The sequence below is a fragment of the Oxyura jamaicensis genome, chromosome 17, assembly GCF_011077185.1.
Source record: "Oxyura jamaicensis isolate SHBP4307 breed ruddy duck chromosome 17, BPBGC_Ojam_1.0, whole genome shotgun sequence".
In the NCBI taxonomy this organism is placed as follows: Eukaryota; Metazoa; Chordata; class Aves; order Anseriformes; family Anatidae; genus Oxyura; species Oxyura jamaicensis.
In genome coordinates, this window is record NC_048909.1 from 8110652 (window position 1) to 8129523 (window position 18872).

The 18872-nt window shown below is 55.9% G+C and overlaps 1 protein-coding gene across 1 annotated transcript in view; it reads left to right on the top strand.

The window, feature by feature from the left end:
* The window catches only part of RXRA (retinoid X receptor alpha), a 93245-nt gene extending 85857 nt beyond the window's left edge, over positions 1-7388 (top strand). The window contains 4 exon segments of the mRNA XM_035341630.1: positions 376-508; positions 1537-1628; positions 3147-3252; positions 6790-7388. Coding sequence (XP_035197521.1) covers positions 376-508; positions 1537-1628; positions 3147-3252; positions 6790-6937 — 479 coding nt within the window. The 3' untranslated portion in view covers positions 6938-7388.
* Positions 7389-18872: the final 11484 nt, after the last annotated feature.

Sequence of the window (18872 nt, forward strand, 5' to 3'; positions counted from 1 at the left end):
GTGTTAATAGCTCTTTAACTGCTCAGAGGCAGGGAGTGTAAGGTCAGACCAGGGGCTTGGCACCCGCTCGGGGGTTCGCAGAGAGAGGAGCAGGCAGAGGGCTGTTTGCACCCGTGCCTGCAAGGTTTAGAGGAAACTGCTTCTCGTGTTAGCTTTGTATTTTTAGTGCATTTATTCCTTAGCAAGTTTTTCCTTCCCTGACACCCACAAAAGGGTCGGCTCCCCCCTGCCATCCCGCAGCCAGCCTAGGGACCCCCAGCATAAGCAGCTCTCAGGTGCCTTCCTCCTCTCTTAGCCGTTAGTGCCAGGGATCCCTGAACCCGCTGAGGACCCCGTGGCTCTAACCTGCGGCCTTGGTTGTTTTCTCCTCCCCAGGGTGGAATGAGCTCCTAATCGCCTCCTTCTCCCACCGCTCCATAGCCGTGAAAGACGGGATCCTCTTAGCCACCGGGCTCCACGTGCACCGGAACAGCGCGCACAGTGCTGGCGTCGGGGCCATCTTTGACAGGTGGGAAGATGAAAGGGATGGATGGTAGGGGAAGGAACCTCAGTCCCTCTTGTCTAGACGTCCCTGTCCCCATTCACGTCCCCACGTGCAGGCGGAGGAGCGGCTCCCGGCCGCCCCGGCCGTCCCACGGCACCCGGTCCCTGCTCTTGGACCCGCAGAAACCACCAAGTAGTCACTTGGGGACTGCCCGGTGCAAAGCAGAGCTTCTTTTCAGATGCCTCCTCGCGTTAACGAGGGGGCCGCTCCTTCATTTCTTTTCCTCTTTAATTGGACCAAGACGTGATTTTTGTTTTCCCCATGAAAAAAGGCACCACAGATAGCCGGCAGGTTCCGCGCGCGTTTCCCTGGGCTCGTTAATCTCGTGCTTTGGAAAAGGGTTTTAAAGCAAGGCTTCCAGACTGTTTGACCCACAGCGTGGCTCCAGACACTGCGTAAATTGCGGCTGATTTCTCTGCCTGAGACTCATCTCGAGGTGCCTGAGCTGAAACCAAACCGCTTTTGCTTTCTCGCTTTGCAAGGAAATTGCTCTTCGGGCCCGGGTGACATCATTTGTTTCCTGTGAGGTCATAAGTGCAGGATCATGACTTCACGGCAGGATCCAACAGGAAAAACCGGGCAATCAGTGGAAAATATTTCAAGACCGGCACCTGCAGAAAGAGCAAAGGGAGTAATAAAAATTACCGGCAGAGGAAATTGCTTTTAGATACCTGCTTTTTTTATTATTATTTTTTATTTTTAGGCAGCTTTCTCAGGTGCCAAAGCTTCTCAGTGAATGCACGGAGCCAGTTTTTACGGTCCCTGCTGTATCTCACAGGAACTATTGACGTTCCTAATGAGCTATTTTTGATACAGGAGGAAAATGAGGGCATATCCTCAGCTGGTATAAACGAGCCCCGTCCCATGACTTTATTAAACGTGCACCAGCGGACCTCGCTCTGGGTCTGACACCTGGTTTTTTGTTGTTGTTTTTCTTTTTTTTTCCTATTTCTTTTTAATGCTGACGCCTGTGATTTTTGTGTCCTTTGCAGAGTACTGACAGAACTCGTGTCGAAAATGCGAGACATGCAGATGGACAAGACAGAGCTAGGCTGCCTGCGAGCCATTGTCCTCTTCAACCCCGGTACATGCGGTTACCTCTCCGTGCTCCACGCCTCTCTTGGCTGATGCTGCGTCCTTTGGGCTCCTTTTGCTGCCTGTAAAGCTCGATTGCAAATAACTAATTGCTCCCGAGATCAGGGCAAGAGGGATGAGAGGCAAGAAGGAAAGTCGAATTGAGTGCCACCTTACAGCCACCTCCTGTGCAGCTCGGATGGGTCAGGATCCGTGCCCAGCGCTGCACCCGAATTCTCCAGGGCTCCTTCCCAAGGGCTTTTTTCTTCCCCTCCCTCTGCCGAGCTGGAGGGGCTTTGCTTTGATCCACGTACACGATCTTCCTCTTTACAGCATCCCAGCTGACTCTGTAAAAGGAAAGCTCTGGTGCTTTAGGGAGCTGTTGCCAAACGGGAGCAAAAATGAATGTAGCCATCCTTTAAGGCAAAAGCATGGATCAGGGCAAAGTCAGAACACGGGCGTTACTGTCCTCTGCTCCCTGATCTCAGAATCCAAGGGGTTTATTAGCCAGCTTTCTGGAAAAGTCCTCCGCAGAGTCTGGAGAGGGTGAAAGGCACGAAACTTGCTCATAAAACACACAAGATCTTTTTTGTCTGCAGCATGCTTGGATTTACAGAGTGCAGGGGGCTTTCCCGTTGACTGCAGGGGCAGGGATCGCTGCTGCGGGTTATCCCTGCCCTTCCTGCAAGCCTTTGGCGCATTGGGAGGCGGCTGCTGTCCTGTAGATGCCCCTGCTGGGGTTTTCCCTGCGTTTTAACATGGGTCAGTGGAGAGCAGAAGCAGACGTGGCCAAGGACAGAGGCGCATGCCCCTCGCCTCCCTGCCCTCTGCAGGAGCGGGGTTTGTGCCCAGGCACTGCTCGGTCCCTGGCCTTTCCCACCGTCCCCACGCCAGGCATTCTGGCAGGGTTCAGTGCCGTGTCTTGTTTTTGTTTTTCTGTTCGACTTTTTTTTCTTTTTTTTCCCCTCGTAATCACCAGTAATTTATTGTCTGTAATTTGGGGTTAGCCCTATATGGTAAAGGAAGGGGGATCTGGAGAGGTTCCCATTGCGCATGTGCCTGCGATATCGATGGCCTGACTGTCCCTTTCCCCCTGCTAAAACCAGCTCCTCGCCACCTCGAGGGACCTGCTGGAGCGGGGATTTTTCTTATAGCCCCGCTGCAGTGCTTGGTGTTAGAAGGAGAAATCCCCCAAGCCCGTGCCTCAGCGGGGTCTTAAAGCCTTTGAGGTCTGTGACCACTGCAGTGAGCCCAAATGGTTGGGACTGGGATACGAGGTGGGGTAAAATGGGTCCGTGGTCACAGGGCAAACCTTCTGGGGCTTGAATGCCTCGGGAAGGTGTCGGGGTCCTGCTCGTGTACTGGGGGTGTAGGTGCCACATCCACGCCGTGCCCTGCACTGGTTTGCACTGATGCTACTGGGAGGGGTGGAGGTGGCTGTGCACCCCGGGGGTGTACAGGGAGGGGGTGCCTCGCCTCCCTGCACACCTCGAGGCTCCTGGCTGACGCTCCTTCCCTTGCTTTTCAGACTCGAAAGGTCTCTCCAACCCGGCCGAAGTCGAGGCGTTACGGGAGAAGGTGTACGCGTCGCTAGAGGCGTACTGCAAGCACAAATACCCCGACCAGCCCGGGAGGTGAGTTGCTGCTGGCCGTGCCCCGTCCCACTGCCACAAAGCCCCGTGCTGAGGGCCCTGCAGCCCCCCCGGGGGGGTCCCGGTGCCGTCCTTGGGGCTGCTGCCTGCAGCGTGAGGGTGCTGAGTCCCATCTGCACCGGGCTCTCGCTCTGTTCCCGCATCTTCTCGGAGCGAGCAGCTCTCTGCAGAGGCAGCTGCTCATTTCTGCCCCCTCCAGCTGTGAAAATCCCCCGGAGGAGTGCACAGAGATCCTTAGCCCTGTGCTTGCAGTCGCCGAGCACGGGGCCGTGGTGGTTCCCGAGGAGCCCCAGCTCCTCCGGCCGCAGCGGTGGGCTGAGCGCGTGGGGGAAGGGGTATCGTTTCCCTTTTGGAAACCGCGGAGAGCAAACCACAGTGCAAACAAGACACACACGGAGTTAATTTTCAGTGGCAGATGAGCATCATTGCTGGGAAGTGAAAGCCTCAATTGATGCTCTTTTCTCCCCTCCCCGCCTCCCCCAATCCAGCTGGGAATGGGAGGGGGAATTAGGAATGCTTTCCTGGAGCTCTCCGGAGCTGAGTGGGCGCATTTTCCCAGTTACAGCCTGAAGCTGGCAACTGCCAGTTCAGTTACTGACAGTCACTTGAGAAACCAGGCGAAGCGCTGGAAACTGCTGCCGCTTTGTATCGCTGCTGAGGCTCGAACGCTGGGAAAAACAGCCCGAGCAACCGGGATTTGCATCTCACCTGCATTCCTGGTCTTGCTGGTCTGGGTGGTTCAGAAAAACAAAGATGCGCTTAAGCTGTGAGTAAATGAACAGAACAGAGCCTCAGAAGTAATAGTGGGCCTCTTTTTTCCCCCTTTTGGCTATCAGAGTGCTGGCAGATGGAAAAAAAAAAGGTTGTTCGGAGGCTCTTAGGATGTTCGTGGCTGGCTTGTGGAAGGTAAAGGTCTTGTTGGGTGTTCTTGATGTTGGCAGTGAGGAGGGAAATGAGAGAGGAACGCGGTGCACAGGGCAGGGACGATCGCCCTGGGCAGCGTGCGTGGACCCCAGACCGACTCTGGAGCCGAGTCCCCTTCCTGCAAAACGTGATTGAATTGCACCTCCTCAGCAAATCCCCAGCCCCTGGCCTTGGCAGCTGCGGTGTTTCGGGAGAGCTCTGTGCCACTTTGGGCTCCGAGGGGCAGCCGGCCGTAAATGGCACAAGGAGAGCTGCGCTGGGGAATGCGGCCAGCAGCTCTCCCGGGTTATTCCCCCGCTGGGAAGCGCTCTTAGCCTCCTTGCACAGGCATCCAGTGTGTGCCGCAGCTCTCGCGCGCCGCTGCTCGCTGCCTCGCTCTTGGCTGGGGGGCACCGGGCAGGGGGACGCCGTGGGGACAGCCCCGGGAGCGTGTGACAGCTCTTCATTCACCAAAAAGTCACTGTGAAGCTGCCGGGCACCCCCGAGGAAAGTCACTGAGGCACCTCCCAAGGTGTGTGCCCCAGGGGCAGCCCCGGTGACGTGGGCTGTGTAAGGGAGCTTCGTGGATCCCGTGGCCTGCAGGAGGGGCTCTGCAGTTTGATCCTGTGGGCTTTGAATGACCTCGGGGACCTCCTCGTGTGGTCTGCACACGCTGCTTTGCCAAAACCTTTAAGGGTAATCCTCGAGGGCTGCATCCTAGGAGCTGCACCAAGCGTTGCTGGCTTTTCTGCCTCTCCTTGCCAGCACAGGACGGGGCTGCAATACGCCCCAGCGGCTGGGGAGGGTTAACCGGTGGGCTGGGAGGCCAGGGTTGCGCAACAGCGAAGGGAAAGGCTCTCAGGAGCTCTCCCCATCTTCCTGGTCTCATGGCACAACGTGATCACCATCTGGGGCTGGAAACAAGTTCTTCCTGTGGTTGAGCAAACGCACGGAGGAGCGTCGCAGGCGCTGCACATCCTCCCCTGCTCCCCGCCGCGGCCAGCGCCGAGCCTCCACGGGTGCCCCCGCGGCGCACGCCTTCGGCCTCAAACCAACCCTCGAGGGCTGCCGGGCACCCTGCAGACACCCAAAGGGAACTTCTCTGCGGCAGCAGGACGGGGGGAGGCGTTCCTAGGAAAAACCGAGCCGTGCTGCCCCCACGCCACCCCCTGCTCCTTCGCCAGGGGGGCACGGCACGTACGTGACACGGAGAAGCCGCGGGGAAGCGGGGCCGATTTCTCCCCTGGCACGCTGTTGTGCTGCGGGCTGGTTATCTCACGGTTAAACGTATCGGAGGGCTGCAGCCATCATCTGGTTTGGTTTAAAGTGAAACTTCCTGAATGGGATGGTAGGACTGATTTGTTTTTCCTGGCTCCGGTCCCGCTGTTCTCGCCAGCTCAGCAAAAAATAAAAAATAAAAAAGAGAAAGAGAAGTGTGCATGCACGTATAATATCGGTATGTTTGTGCATGTCTCTCTCTCTCTGTTCTCTGAAGTCCCCTTCTCCCTGGGCTGGCTCGGTTCTGCCCTTTGCTTGTGTCAGAGCCCTAATCGTGCAGCAGTAAAACCAAAAAAAAAAAACAACAAAAAGCTCTGCCAGCAATTAAAGGGCCTTTCTCCCTTTCTGCACGCCGGGACGGGTGCCCTCCAGCTGGCTGCGTGCCTATGGGGGGGTACGGGTGGGCAGGGTGGGGGCACCCCTGGGTGTCCCCGCGGGGGCTGCAGGGTGGGCGCGGGGCTGGGTGGGTGCCGGGAGCCGGCTCGTGCCGCGCGGTCGGCTCTCCCCAGCCCCCCTGGCTCTCCCCTCCGTGCTGTCAGCGCTCTTTGCGAGCGTGGTGGGTGCGACCTGAAAAGCGTCTCCGCTGGGCAGGCCGGGGAGAAAGGGCTTTTGTTTGGCTGGGGCTCGGCTGAGCCCCGCGTGCCGGGCGGGGAGAAGGGGAGCTGGGGGCTGGCACCCCGTGTCCGGGCTGGTTTGCAGCCGTGTCTCCAGCTTCTGCTTCCAAAGCTCCCGTCCGTCTGCTTCCATCGCCCTCACCCATGCAGCACCTTCAGCCTGGGGTTCAGATGGGCTTTGGCCATGCAAGAAGCCCCCCCAGGGCTGCACGGAGCTGCCTGGGAGGTGCCAGTGCCTGCAGCAAAGGGGCATCATGCAGCAGAAGCTGACCACCCCCCTCAGCTGCCCTCTCTGCACCTCCTCCATCTGCAAGCAGAGGTGCCATCATCTTCCTGCCCTGCTCCTTGGGTCCTCGTAAGTCCCCGTGTAGGGACCCCACAAGCACCCCGGGGTGCTGGCCGAGCGGTGCAGCCCGTGCATGGCACAGACGCACGGAGCCCGCCGTGCGCCCCAGCCCAGGGATGGCCCTTCGGGGCGTATTTTCTCTCTCCGTGTAGCTACCAGCAGATGTTTGTTGTGAATATCCACCGTGAGCGCCTGATCTTCAGGGCTGGGGACGTAATTAATGATTTCCTGTGATGATTTCTCTGCACAGCTCTGGGTTTAGCCCCACGGTTTTGGTAGTAGAAGTTGTGTCCAGCTCCGAGCAGGAACAGCCCCAGAAGCTTTGCAGGTTGGGGCTGCCGGCAGGACATCTAACCGTGTCGTGTCTCCTGCCCCCAGGTTCGCCAAGCTCCTGCTCCGGCTCCCTGCCCTCCGGTCCATCGGCCTGAAATGCCTGGAGCACCTCTTCTTCTTCAAGCTAATAGGCGACACGCCGATCGACACCTTCTTGATGGAAATGCTGGAAGCGCCCCATCAAATGACTTAGAGAACTGCTGCTGGGTCAGTCCCTCGCCCGGCCGGGGCCTCACGGGGCTCCGTCCACTGCTTTCTCCTCCTCCAACCCCAGCCCCTTCCCTCCCTGCCCTCCCCAATGCTGGAGGCACCGTCCGAGCTTCTCCGTGCGCTCCCCGGGGCGACCCCCCCGAAGTCCTCGCCGCCTCGCCACGTTGACCCTTGTCCGTTTGCTGTCACTGCTGCGTCTAAAGACCTGATCCGCTGTTGCCCTGCGGTAGATGTAGAGAAGTGGGGGACGGAAAGCTTTGCCGCGGCGCCCCGTGCCGGGCGGCGCTGCCACACGGGAGCTGGGGACGCTGCCGGCCCCTTTTGGGCAGCGGGGGTTTGGACGAGCTGAGGGAGCGGTTCGGCTCGCCGGATTGCAGCTGGCTATTTTCAGAGGATGGAGGTTTGGTGGTTTGTTTTTTTTTTTTTGAAAAAGAGAGAAAAAAAAAAAAAAAAACTCTATTTTTGGTTTCTAACTGTTATTAGGAGTCTCGGTAGTTACTTCGCGCAGGGAGAGGCGGCCCTCACCGTGCCCCGCGAATGAGTCACCCGTGGCTGCGCAGAGCCTTCTCCTTTCACTTCAAAGCAGAGGATTTGGGATTGAGCTAAATCCCCCCTCCGAATAGCCGGTGGCACGGGGACGTCCTCTCCCCCTCTGCCCACCCCAGGGCACCAGGCGCCGCTGTTCTCAGGCCGGAGCTGCCCACAGACACGAGCACAGGTCCGCAGCGCTTGCTTTAAGGCTGTTTGGGACACGGCATCGCCCTTGCTGGGGTCCTGCTGAGACCCCTGCCCTCCCCACTGCGCCCAGCATCCCGGCACGGCCCCGCTCGCCAGGCAGCATCCTGCAGGACCCCTGCTCAATTTCAGGGCTGTAGTGTTGGGGCAGCAGGGGCCGGTGCCCCGGCAGCGCTCCCCGTTGGGTGTTTTGGTCCTGCCCTGCTCCAGGTTGGTTTCGTGTTTCTGGCTGCTGGGGTGGGCTCGACAAAACGGCGGAGTGCCGGTCCCCATCACCTCACCTTTCACTTTAATCTTGACGTCCCTAGAGCCTGCTTGAGCACATGGGTTAAAAAAAACCAGCAGAACGAGCTGGGAAGGCTCCTGGGGAGGGTTTCCCCCCCACCGCAGCAGGACAGGACGGTTGTGAGCACATCCCAGGGCGCTGAGAGCCAAGGATGAGGTGCCTGCGGTTGGCTCCAGGCCCAGGGCTTCCCCACCGCTTTCATGTGCCCTGAAGCAACGGAGCGTTAGGTCCCAAAGAGAGGTCGGTCTCCGTTTCTCCCCGGGGGGCTGTCGCTGCCCCCTCAAACAGCCGCTCTGTGCCCGCAGGGGGACGGAGCGGTGCCAGGCAGCCCCCACCTCTGCTTTGGAGGGGACGCAGTTGTCACCCGCCTGGCGGCTCCATCCCCTGCAGTTAATAAGGCCAGCTCCTCGCTGAATAAATACTCAGGATTTCAGGTCGTAACTTCCCCTCAGGCTGGCCTGAAGTGGCGAATCCACAGAGGCGGGGAGGAGAAGCGTTTTGGCTCTGTTTCTCCAGCAGCCTGCGCGCCGCCGAAAATATTATTAAACAGCTTCACCCTGGAAGAATTTGCCAAGAAAACGAGGCAAGAGAAACGAAATCTAGCAAGGGTGCCAGGAAACACGAGCAGGCTGCTCCTTGCCAGCGCAGCGCTCGCACCCGCCCGCCCGCGGTGGCCGGGGGCTGGCAGCAGGCGGGGGTGCGCACCCAGGGGGCTCGGACGGTCCCCGGGGTGAGGAAGCTTGGTGGAAGAGTCTCTCGACCTTGCACTATAATAAACCCGAGCCGTTGTTTGTCTCCGTTGGGTAGAACCACTTCATTTTTTTTTTTTGCTCGGTGAGTTTTCGGAAGGGGGTCTGCGAGCAGGTGCCCCCACCCCAGCCCCGCCCATCCGGGGTAGCGTTTAACTCAACGTCAGTACAGCGCCCTGAGCAACGGGGTGTCCTCGGCAAAAAGCGTGGTGCAAAGGGGAAGGCTCTGCCAGCGAGGGGCTCTCGGTCAGGATGCGCCTCTCCGTGCCTCAGTTTCCCTGCTGGGGCGGTGTGTTTCCGTGGTTCGTGCCCCCCCCGGTGGAGGAGGGTTTTGGGGAAGGGGCTGAGCACCGTGCCGGACCTCGTGCTTTCGGCGGGTGTCGAGGGAGCTCCCACATTGCTGTAAATCCGCATGGCTGCTGCTCTCGGTAGAGCTCCTCCGATCCACACCAGCAGCTGTCGGGGTTCCCAGCAGGTCCTGAACGCGAACGCGGGTGCTCAGCCCCCCGAGCACGACCCCTGCCCACCCGCCCAGGGTCACGGGCGCAGCCGTCCCCAGCAGGAGGAAAAGCTCCTGTGCGTCCACTGACATCTGCCACAGCAGCCTTAAAGCAACGTGCTTTTGCATGAGTTTGAGTCTTTCATTTGTATTCTTTTCCACTTTTGGCTTTTATTTTTTTTTTTCCTTCCTCATCATAATACCTATAAATATATTACACGCTTGTTTGAAGAGGTGATACATGGGTAAAAGAAAAAAAAAAAAAAAAGGCACATTATTCACTAGCGAGGTAGGACTTGCATTTAACCAGATCTTAGTACCCGCAAAGAAAAAAATCTGGTTTGATTAGGGTGATCTATTTTTTAATTTTTCTTTTTTTTTTTTTTTTTAATTTCCTTTTTGTTGGTGGGACAATCTTTAATTTTCTAAAGATAGCACAACCATCAGCTTTTCAGCCACCCCCGGGGCCGTTCCGAGCCCCGCGGCGAGCCGAGCCGCGTCCCGCGGGGCCGAGCGCCGCTGCGGGTCCCACCTGAGCAATGGGCACGTTTCAGCTCCCCCCGGCGCGACCGTGGCTCAAGAGCTGATGATGTCCCCATCAGTGACTAGCGTGCATGATCTGTTTTAAGTTGATACATATGTGCGTGTGTATACATGTATGTACTGTAGATATATACACTGTATAAATAGCCTCACTCACATATACATATATTATAACCGTAGCAATTACAGACTTTTTGTTTTAAGTCCATTCTTTTTTCCTGTTTTGTTTTGTTTTTCCTCTCGTATTTTTTTTTTTTTGCTTCGTGTAAGCGAGCGCATTGTGTCTGAACCCCTTTCCGAATTGGCGTACGCCGAATCTGGATCTTTATGACTCGAGACAAAGGAAATGCATCTATTTTAAGATGCCTTTTTTGTTTTTGTTCTTTTTTTTCTTTCTTTCTTTCTTTCGAGCAGCAGGTGGTTTTGAGTAAAAATAGCTTTAGCAATTCCCAATACTTAGTGATGGATGCCTTGGCTATGGGTTGCATAGCTAAAAAAAAAAAATAAAATACGTTTAAAATTTAGAATGACAGAAAAAAAAAAAAAAAAGAGAAAAGATAAGGAAAAAATATCTAAAGCATCAATAAAGTTAAAAATCTATTTTTGTACAAATGTAATTTTATCCCTTGCATATTCTTGGATATTTTTTTTTTTCTGGATTGTTTTGTTTCTTCTACAGAGATTGTTATAAACGCTCTCTCTATTTTTCTCTCTTTCTCTCTCGCTCTTCCTCTCTGTAAATGTTCAGCCGCAGGGACAGGGATCTGGAGAAGAGGGAGAAACTTCTGACTGTGTTTTAAAGGCTTTATATGAAATCTCTTTTGAAATAATTTTTTTGAATGAACTTTTTATTTTTTTCCCCCACTTCCAAAAATCTTTTTCGGGGGGGGGGTTGGGAGGGGGGGGGGGGGGGCGGGGCGGGCTGGTCTGGGGGTGTCTTTTGTCACGTATATCCGGCGTTCCCGCAGGTCTGTTTTACTGTGAAATCACTACCGTATATTATTATTCACTTAAAAAAAAAAAAAAAAAAGGAAAAAAGAAGAAGAAAAAAAAAAAGAGTTGCTGCTGGAAACGCCAGTATTTTGATGAACAATTGTATTAGAATTGTGAAAAAAAAAAAGAAAAAAAAAGAAAAAGAAAAAAGAGAAAAAAAAATAAGAAAATATATGAGCATTTTAAAATATAACCCAGTCCAAGTCCTCTTTTGTTCTTCATGGGTATTTCCTGAGCTGATCCTTAGGCTGTGGGGTCCTGTCCCTACCAAGGGGGTCCCAGTCACCCAGGGGTCCCCATCCCGGGGTCCCTCCTGCTCTTCCTCTCCTCTCACCTTCGGTCCTTCGAAGCCTGGCCCCAGGCAGGATTTCAGCTGAGGGCAGTGGGGTTTCTGCATTCGGTACTTGACTTCGTCCTGCCTCTTTCCTCCCTGGTTTAGCAAGGGGTCAGCAGGTAAAAACAGCCCCTTGGACTTCACGGTGTGTGATGCACCTCCAGCTCCACAACAGCCTCACGTATGTACGGATAATGGAGGTACAAAAATAAGTACTGGTGCTTTGAGTGTGCTCTGTAACACCCCGAAGCCCATTTATCGCTCTGGGAGCCACCGAGGCTTCGTTTCCCTGCAGCTGCAGGATCACGGAGAGGTTTGGGTTTGGGCTGAGAGCAACGGCAGAACCACGGGGGAAAGCCCAAGGCCGAGCACAGCAGATGGTTCTTGCCCCCAGGAATTTCTCCTGAAAGAATTTCCCATTCCTCTGACAATTCCAGCTGTACCCACTAGTGACAGCGGGACGGTGCCACTTAGAGAAACCATACGATGAGTGCCATTGTGGGGCCAGCCCCCAGAGGGATGTCCCGGCTGGGCGCACGGAGGTGACCCTGGGCTTTCTGGTACGTGGGTGACAATGGGGTGACATGGGCCATCCCACATCCGAGGGCCACCCTTGGCACATCACGCACCGTGGGCTGGGCTGGGCCAGAGCCATCGTGGCTCTAACTGGGGACATGAGCATGGGGGGAGCTCCAACCCTTGTGACGCATCCCCAAAACTGGGACAGGGCACAGCACGGAGCAGCGTGCTTCTGGGGTCATGGGCACCTCGCCACGGTGACAAGGGCACGGCGACAAGCTGCCCTCGGGCACGCACGTGGGGACAGCATGCTGTTTTCCAACCCCTTTGCCTCCCGGTGTCAAGTTGGTGCCTCCGGAGCGGGGAGGTGCCGCAAGCCCCCGGCGCTGCGCGCGTGATGGGGAGCAGTGAGCGGTGGCCTTGGCTTAACCTGGATCCGTTGCCAGGTACAAACAAGATTGAACTTGCTCTTGGGTTTACAGCGGAGATAAATCCTCCCCGACGGCTGCAGAGCCAGTGAAATAGAGACGGAAAATAGGTGCTTCAATTTGGTTAGTGACGATCCGTGCGCTCCTAACTTTGCCGCGATATTTCTTCATTTGGGAAGCCGGGGACGTGGCTGGCAGAGGGCGGGGGAAGGGGGGCACAAAGGATGGTGGTGGCTCAGAGGTGCCTGCTCCTCCCTGGTGTGGGGACACAGCCCGATGCCACCCCAACCCCGAGCTGCCACCGTTCTGCTCATTTTTGGAGACCCTGGGCACCGGGGAGCACCCGCGGGCCCTGGCCACCCAGCAGCGGCTCGCCCAGCCGGCTGCACTCGCGCATGGGATGGCTCCTGTTCCAGAGGCTGGTTATTTGTCTTGTTAACCTCCAGGCAGCAGTTTGTGTTTGGAGAGCAAATATTTACCTCCCTTCCTGAGTTTTTTTTTTTTTTCTTTTTCTTTTCCCCTTCTCCCCGGGGTGGAGCAAACTGGGCTCCGTGGCCAACGCTCGCCCTCGCACCGCGGGTTGGCTGGGTCCCCACCACCCGTGGGCTCAACACCCACGCTTTGCTTTGAACATCAGGCTTGCTTCTATATTTAAAGCAGCTAATAACAAAAGACCAGGCCAAGCCAAGCTGCCCACTGTTCTTTTTCTTTCCTTGCCATGTTTGCTGCCACCCCCTCGGGAAGCTGGGCGCTTTCCCAGGCTCCGACTCCTGCTCTGGGGGAAAAGGGAGCAGGAGGAGGAGGAGGGTGGCACCATGAACTCGTTGCTGTTTCTCCAGCTTCAGCTGGGATCAAAGTGCCTGATTCCTTGATAACAGAAGATGGTTGCAAGGGAATGAAATGTTTCACACATGCAATGGCTTGGGGCTTTTGTAGCGTGGCAGGGCTGGCGGTGTGCAGGATTGGCCCTCACCTCGCGAGGAGCATGGCGGTCCAGGGTGCTCTTCTATCAGGAGCCTCCTAATACCAGATTTCCCTAAACCCCAAGCTCCTGGAGGTGTAGGATTTGGAAGGGGGCTTCAACTTCCCCTGCAAAACACCATCCTGGTGCTCCGGGTGCATTAGGGGGTCCAGCGTGGAAGATGCTGTGCAGAGACGCTCTTGGAGCCGCATCCTGCTTGGTGACACCAGGCTGGCCGCTTAATTTCTGCGCGTCCCCAGTGCTGACAGAGATGGAGTGAGGTGTCGGCAGACTGTTTTGAAATCCTTAAGAGAAGGGCTGTGATCCCCGTCCTCTCCATGCCTCGGCTTTGCGGCGAGGAGGGGCTCTACAAATAAATACAGACAGATGAGCTCTTTCACTGGTAATTTGTCACTTCATAATTGCCAAAGAAAAGCAGGTTAGTTTTCTGCTCCTGACCTCTCTCAAGCAGCCTTTTCACCCCAGCTGGCCCCAGGGCCGGGGTCGGGGTCCCAGGGGGCAGCTTTCGCCCCACGCTGGGGCCGCAAAGGGCACCTTGGCCTTCTGCAGCAGTGACATTTCCACGGGTCCCCCTGCGCTCCCCAGCCCAGTGCTCCCCACTGCGGGCCTGGCACGTGGGAACTGGGCTCTGGGCATTTCCCTGGTGGGACTTTGGGGTGTGCTGAGCCGTGCCATGCCATTCTGAGCTGTGCCATGCCATGCCGAACCGAGCTGTGCCATGCCGTGCCATGTCGTGCCGAGCCGTGCCATGCCAAACCAAGCAGCCCAAGAGCAAAGTGCTGCTGCCCCCTCCCGACAGCAGCTCCCCGGCCCCCGCAGCCCCCCGGGCAGCCTCGGGTTTGCCCAGCCGAGGCTCTCTCCCCTCCTGCTGCCACGCAGCTCCCCGCAGGACCCCCTGCGCCCACCTCGCCCTGCCTCTGACGGCCCCTGCTGCAGCAGGGTGTGCAGACCAACAGCTCACGGCACAAGGCTCTGCATCTTGAGGATTTAGACCTCATTTTTCCATCAGAACACAAACTTCTTTTCTTTTTTTTTCTTTTTTTCCCTTCTTTTTTTTCCTTGCAGTATGACAAAGGGTTAATAACAGGCTCGGAGGGAAGCATTGCCTAAAATGAGTATCTTTCATTTCCAAGGAGCTCGAGATCCCAAGGCACAGGCGAGAAATACTGGCCACAAAAATTTCGCATCTCTCTCCCTTACAACACTGGCAGTGAAACCTTGTTTGGCTTTATAGGCAAGATTTTCCATACCGTGCTCCAACGCAACTCCATTCCGCTAAGCCCACATCTTGTTTTTCTACTGACAAAGTGAGGTATGATTCTTGGCTCGGCGATTTTCTGCTGTGGAAGACTAAATGAAAAGATGCTTTTAAAGCTCATTCACTCAACACTCAACCCAAAACCCAGGGGGAGGGTCAAATGGAAATTCATTAAAGTTACCAGACGGGCTTTCTGCTTTTGTGGTGGGTATGAGGCTGAAGAAAATTAAATGAAGACACAAGTGTTTGTTAGGATACCGTGAAAGGTAGAACAGCCCGACGAGTAAAACGGCCAAGTCATTTAATTTATTTTCTTACAAAAAGCTTGTGTTTGAGTCATTGTGATTCCTGAGGACACAGCCCTTGGTGTTCATTTTGTCTGGATCTTTTAATTTATAGCATAAAAGCATCCTGCCCTGCAGTAAGGGCAGCCGCATGCTTCTCCCCGGCTGGGGCTAACTCGCAGGAGCTTACGGCTGAGCCGGGGAGGCAGGATGGAGACGGGGGATGGAGGACGAGCGGCCTCGCTCAAGGTTGGCCAGCAGGGAAGGAGTGGAGAGGCTGCTCCCAGCCAGCCCCAGCCTCCCTCCTCAGCCTCCTGCTCTGCCCTTGTCAATTTGGCCCACCAGCACCCGTCCCTGGGGCTCCCTGCCCCTTCCTCACCGCTCCGCTGGCTGCATTTTGCTTGTGCTGGTTGGGGTGAGAAAGGAGCAGGCGGGAGGTCCCCAGGGATGCTGCGCCTCCAGGAGGGGCCGGGGGCTTCGTGGAGCTGCAGGGCAGGTGGTCTTCAACTCACTCGGGTCGGGGGAAAGCAGCTCCCCGAGCAGGACCAAGCCGGGGGGGGCTGCTCCGGTGCGTCCCCGGCCACCAGCAGCTGCCTCCCTTCCCGGCTCGCCGCCCGAGCAGACACACCAGGACGTGGGTTCCTGGGCGATGCGAAGACATTACCTAATCCTTTGAAACCGGATCCTCCCGTCAGGCTCCAGTTGGAGGAGAAAAGCTTGCTCTGGCCTGTCTGTTCCTGCTCCAAAAAAATGTTTCCCTCCTCATGGCAAGGAACGTGCTGTGAACGATTTCCTGCTATCGGGAGGGTGGAGGTGGGTCCCCAGAGACCCCTCCGATTAACCCCTGCCTGGGAAGCCCCGGTCCTCATGCGCTGGTAAATCTTCCTCTTTCCGTTGTGGGGACCACTGCCTCGAACACGGAACGAGCCTCGTGACACACCCCCTAATTTAGACCCATTTGCACCAGTCAGTGGATTCACTGGTGTCTTATATGGGATGCTCTCACACAAGCAAAAACTGGGTGCTTGGTCCCTGCAGGGACTGTGAGAGGCAAGGGGGGGGGAAGAGAGTGTCCAGGGGATTTGGGTGGGATTTGGGAAGGTCCCCTGGGTGCCTCAGTCCCCTGGGTGCATCCACTTGGTGCCTGCAGCCCGTTTCAGCATCCTTGTGGGGTGATGCTCTCTCCAAGCATCTCAGCCTGCTGACAGGCAGGAGGAAGGCTGGCAGGGGAGACAATTTGTGGCTAGCTATTTGCTGTTGTCACTCCGACCATTTTACCTTAAGAGGCAATAAAGATGAAAGCCAATAATAAGCAGCCAGCCATCATTTGGGGGGGAAAGGCTATAATTTACTTTGCCAGGGCTGCAGGGAGTCCATCTGAGGCTGGCGTTATTGACAGGAAGTCTATATGGTTTGTTTCTTACAGTACTTACGTGCGCTCAGAGCAGTTGAGGGTGACATTTTTAAAATCTAAAAATATACAGCCAGTAGCTAACTTCCAGCAGCATGGAAGGGAGGAGAAGGATTTATGCCCAGAATGTCTTGAACTTTACAAAAAAAAAATAAATATGTCTGCAGAAAAGGCTCGAAGGGGCTTGCGGGAGGGGAGCGGTCCCCTGGCAGGCTGTGGGCCTTGGTGGGACTGTCGGGTTTTGGCCACTGGTGCTGTGCTGGGGGACCTGGTCCCGGGCTGGGTTCTCATTTCTTTATGGGGATGTAAATCGGGGAGGGTGCTGCTGAAGTCGCAGCAGTTACAGGCAGATCAAACAAGAGCAAGCGAAGGAACCGGGTGCTTTTGTGCAGCCCTGGGTTGTGGCCACTAAACCACGCTGTGCCTCTAGGGAGAGCCCCGGCGGGGGTTTCTGTGGCTGTTTAGGAGGGACATCCCCCAGGCACTGCCCCTGGGGCAGCACACAGCTCCTCGCACTGCCCCAGCTGCCCAGACCTCGCCGCCGGCCCTGGGGAGCAGACACGTCCTGTTCGACCCCGTCCAGGGGACAGGGCGGCCTTACAGTCACCCTGCCATCCCAGTAAGCTTGGTAGAAATGAGGTTTTAACCTCAAAGGAAGATGATTTTGATTCTCATTTTCTCCTGCTCAAAATAAGCAGTAACTCTGCCGATGGCAACACTTCCCCCAGGAGCACGAGGGCTTGATCCTACCAATCTGGGGAACCCAATGATTAAGACCTGTCACAGCCTTTTTCACAAGAATCATCAAATCCTTCCTTCTCTCCAAGACATTGTCTTGTGGGGAGGGAGGAGGTGGTTTCAGGAAGCCCAACGAGTGACTAATCTCCCTCCTGCCTCTGCCAAGGGAGAGCAACCAGCCACGCGAACATCCCCGCTGCTTGCGAGAGCTCCGCGATGTCAGCGGGGTTGTGATTTATGGCTATCAGTCCATCACCCTTATTTATAGCAGCGGCTCTGTGTGAGATTTCACACACAAAGATTGGCTTGTTCCACGGCCTCGCTCCTGCCAAAAATTGTCTCCGGGCCTCCCGGCCCTCCCGGGGGCTTCGCCACGCCACTTGCGTGCCCACGTGGGGAGGTGCCCGGCCATCCCTACCCCGTTTCCCCCCCCTTTGGAGACTGTGCGCGCATTCCCACATCCCCTCCTTTTTCTCTTCCTCTTGCCTTCTATCTTTAGAGAGCTTTTTTAGAGAGCCAGAGGTTTTCAGGCCAGTGGAAGGAGGCTGAGGGCTGCCGAGATGGGAGCGGAGACCGGCGCCTCTGTCCTGCGGCGGCGGGCAGAGGCAGACGTCTGAGTGCGAGAGCGCGCGGCTGATCTGCACGCGTCTGTATTAAAAACGCGATCTCTATCTCTGCGAAACGTCCATCATGACTATTCAAAACCACTTCTGCTGCTTTGCCGGCAGTTGTTATTCGGGTTCTTTTCCATCCTGCTGCTATTTTGCTCGTTTGTCCTGGTGCTCCCGGATGTCGGGGTGGCTGCAGGGCCGCGGGGGCTGTAGCTGTTTTCCAGCACATCCATGAAACTCGGTGAGGCAGCGGGGGCTTCTGCTCTGCTTCGTAGGAAAAGGCTGGAAACCCACACCCCTGGAGGTTCAGCAACCACACAGCAAATCAAAGGAACGAGAATAGAGGAATAACCCTGTAACCCCCCTGACTCTGTGACAGCAGGGGACCAGGGATCTTGGACTCACCTGGGGATCATAATTAGTTTTTTTCTCTGATTACCTGGGAACAGGAACCCCCCCCCCCCCTTGTTTTTCTCTGTGGCCATACGTGGTCACGGCAAGAGAAAGTGTGGCAGCCTCTGTTTAAACCCGAGCCTGCTCCCCGTGCTTCAGTCAGCTCCGTTTCTGCGCCGTGATGAATGGGGCCCGGGGACGTGATACCTGTAACAGCCAAATCACTTACCTTGAAAATGCAAACCTTATGGAAAGGGAATCAATAATTCCTGCAGCCTGGGCTTTGCTGACACACGGCCCGAGCCCGCAGGAAATAAACCCTTTGTTAATCTTTCTCAAGAGGCACACAGGCTCCTATAAAAAGCTCCTGAAGTAAGTAACTAATTACAGCCTGCACGAGGCTCCAGTCTGTCACCCCCGACAGCTCCGTGGGAGCAGGGGCTGCAGCGCCGCTGGCCAGGATGATGGACGAGTGCGTGCAAGCTCTTGGCTTCGCTCTGAAAGACGAAGAATTAATGGGCAAATAAATTACAAATCAATTATTAAACCTTAGCAGCGTGCGGGGCCCTGCTCAGGCTGGGTATCAAATATACATTTCTAATTAACTCAACAACTCTTGCCTAATGTGCGCTGGATGCTGCCTACTGCTGGAAATATGAATTTTTGTCGTGCGCTCTAAATGGAGCCTTGCATTTGTCTCTTTCTCCTGCTCAGGTCTGTAATGGAGCACTTTTATAGGCACAGAATATGCCAAGAGATGCTTGGCTTTATGCTGAGCACCAGACCAGCCTCGGGCAAACCATAGGGGCTGCAACACAGAGGGGGAAGAACCTGGCACAGATTAAGGGTTCGGTGTGCTGTGGGGTCTCGGTTGCTTTCCCTGAGCCCCAGATCCCGAATTCAGACAGAAGCCACCGTGCTTTCCTCCCCTCCCTGCCCGTCTGGGACTGTCTGTCAGCACCCGGTGCTATTGCCATGAGAACCACCACCGCCTGCTACCTGCCTGCGGTGTCTAGACAGATCCCAGGCCAGAAGATCTTCCTGGAGCACTAGGAAAATAAAAGAGGCTTGGCACATGGACTGCTGTGGTGGCACACCCACCGCTGCTATCCTCGGATGAATCCTGGCCTCGAGTCACCAGCACCTCTGCCTCCG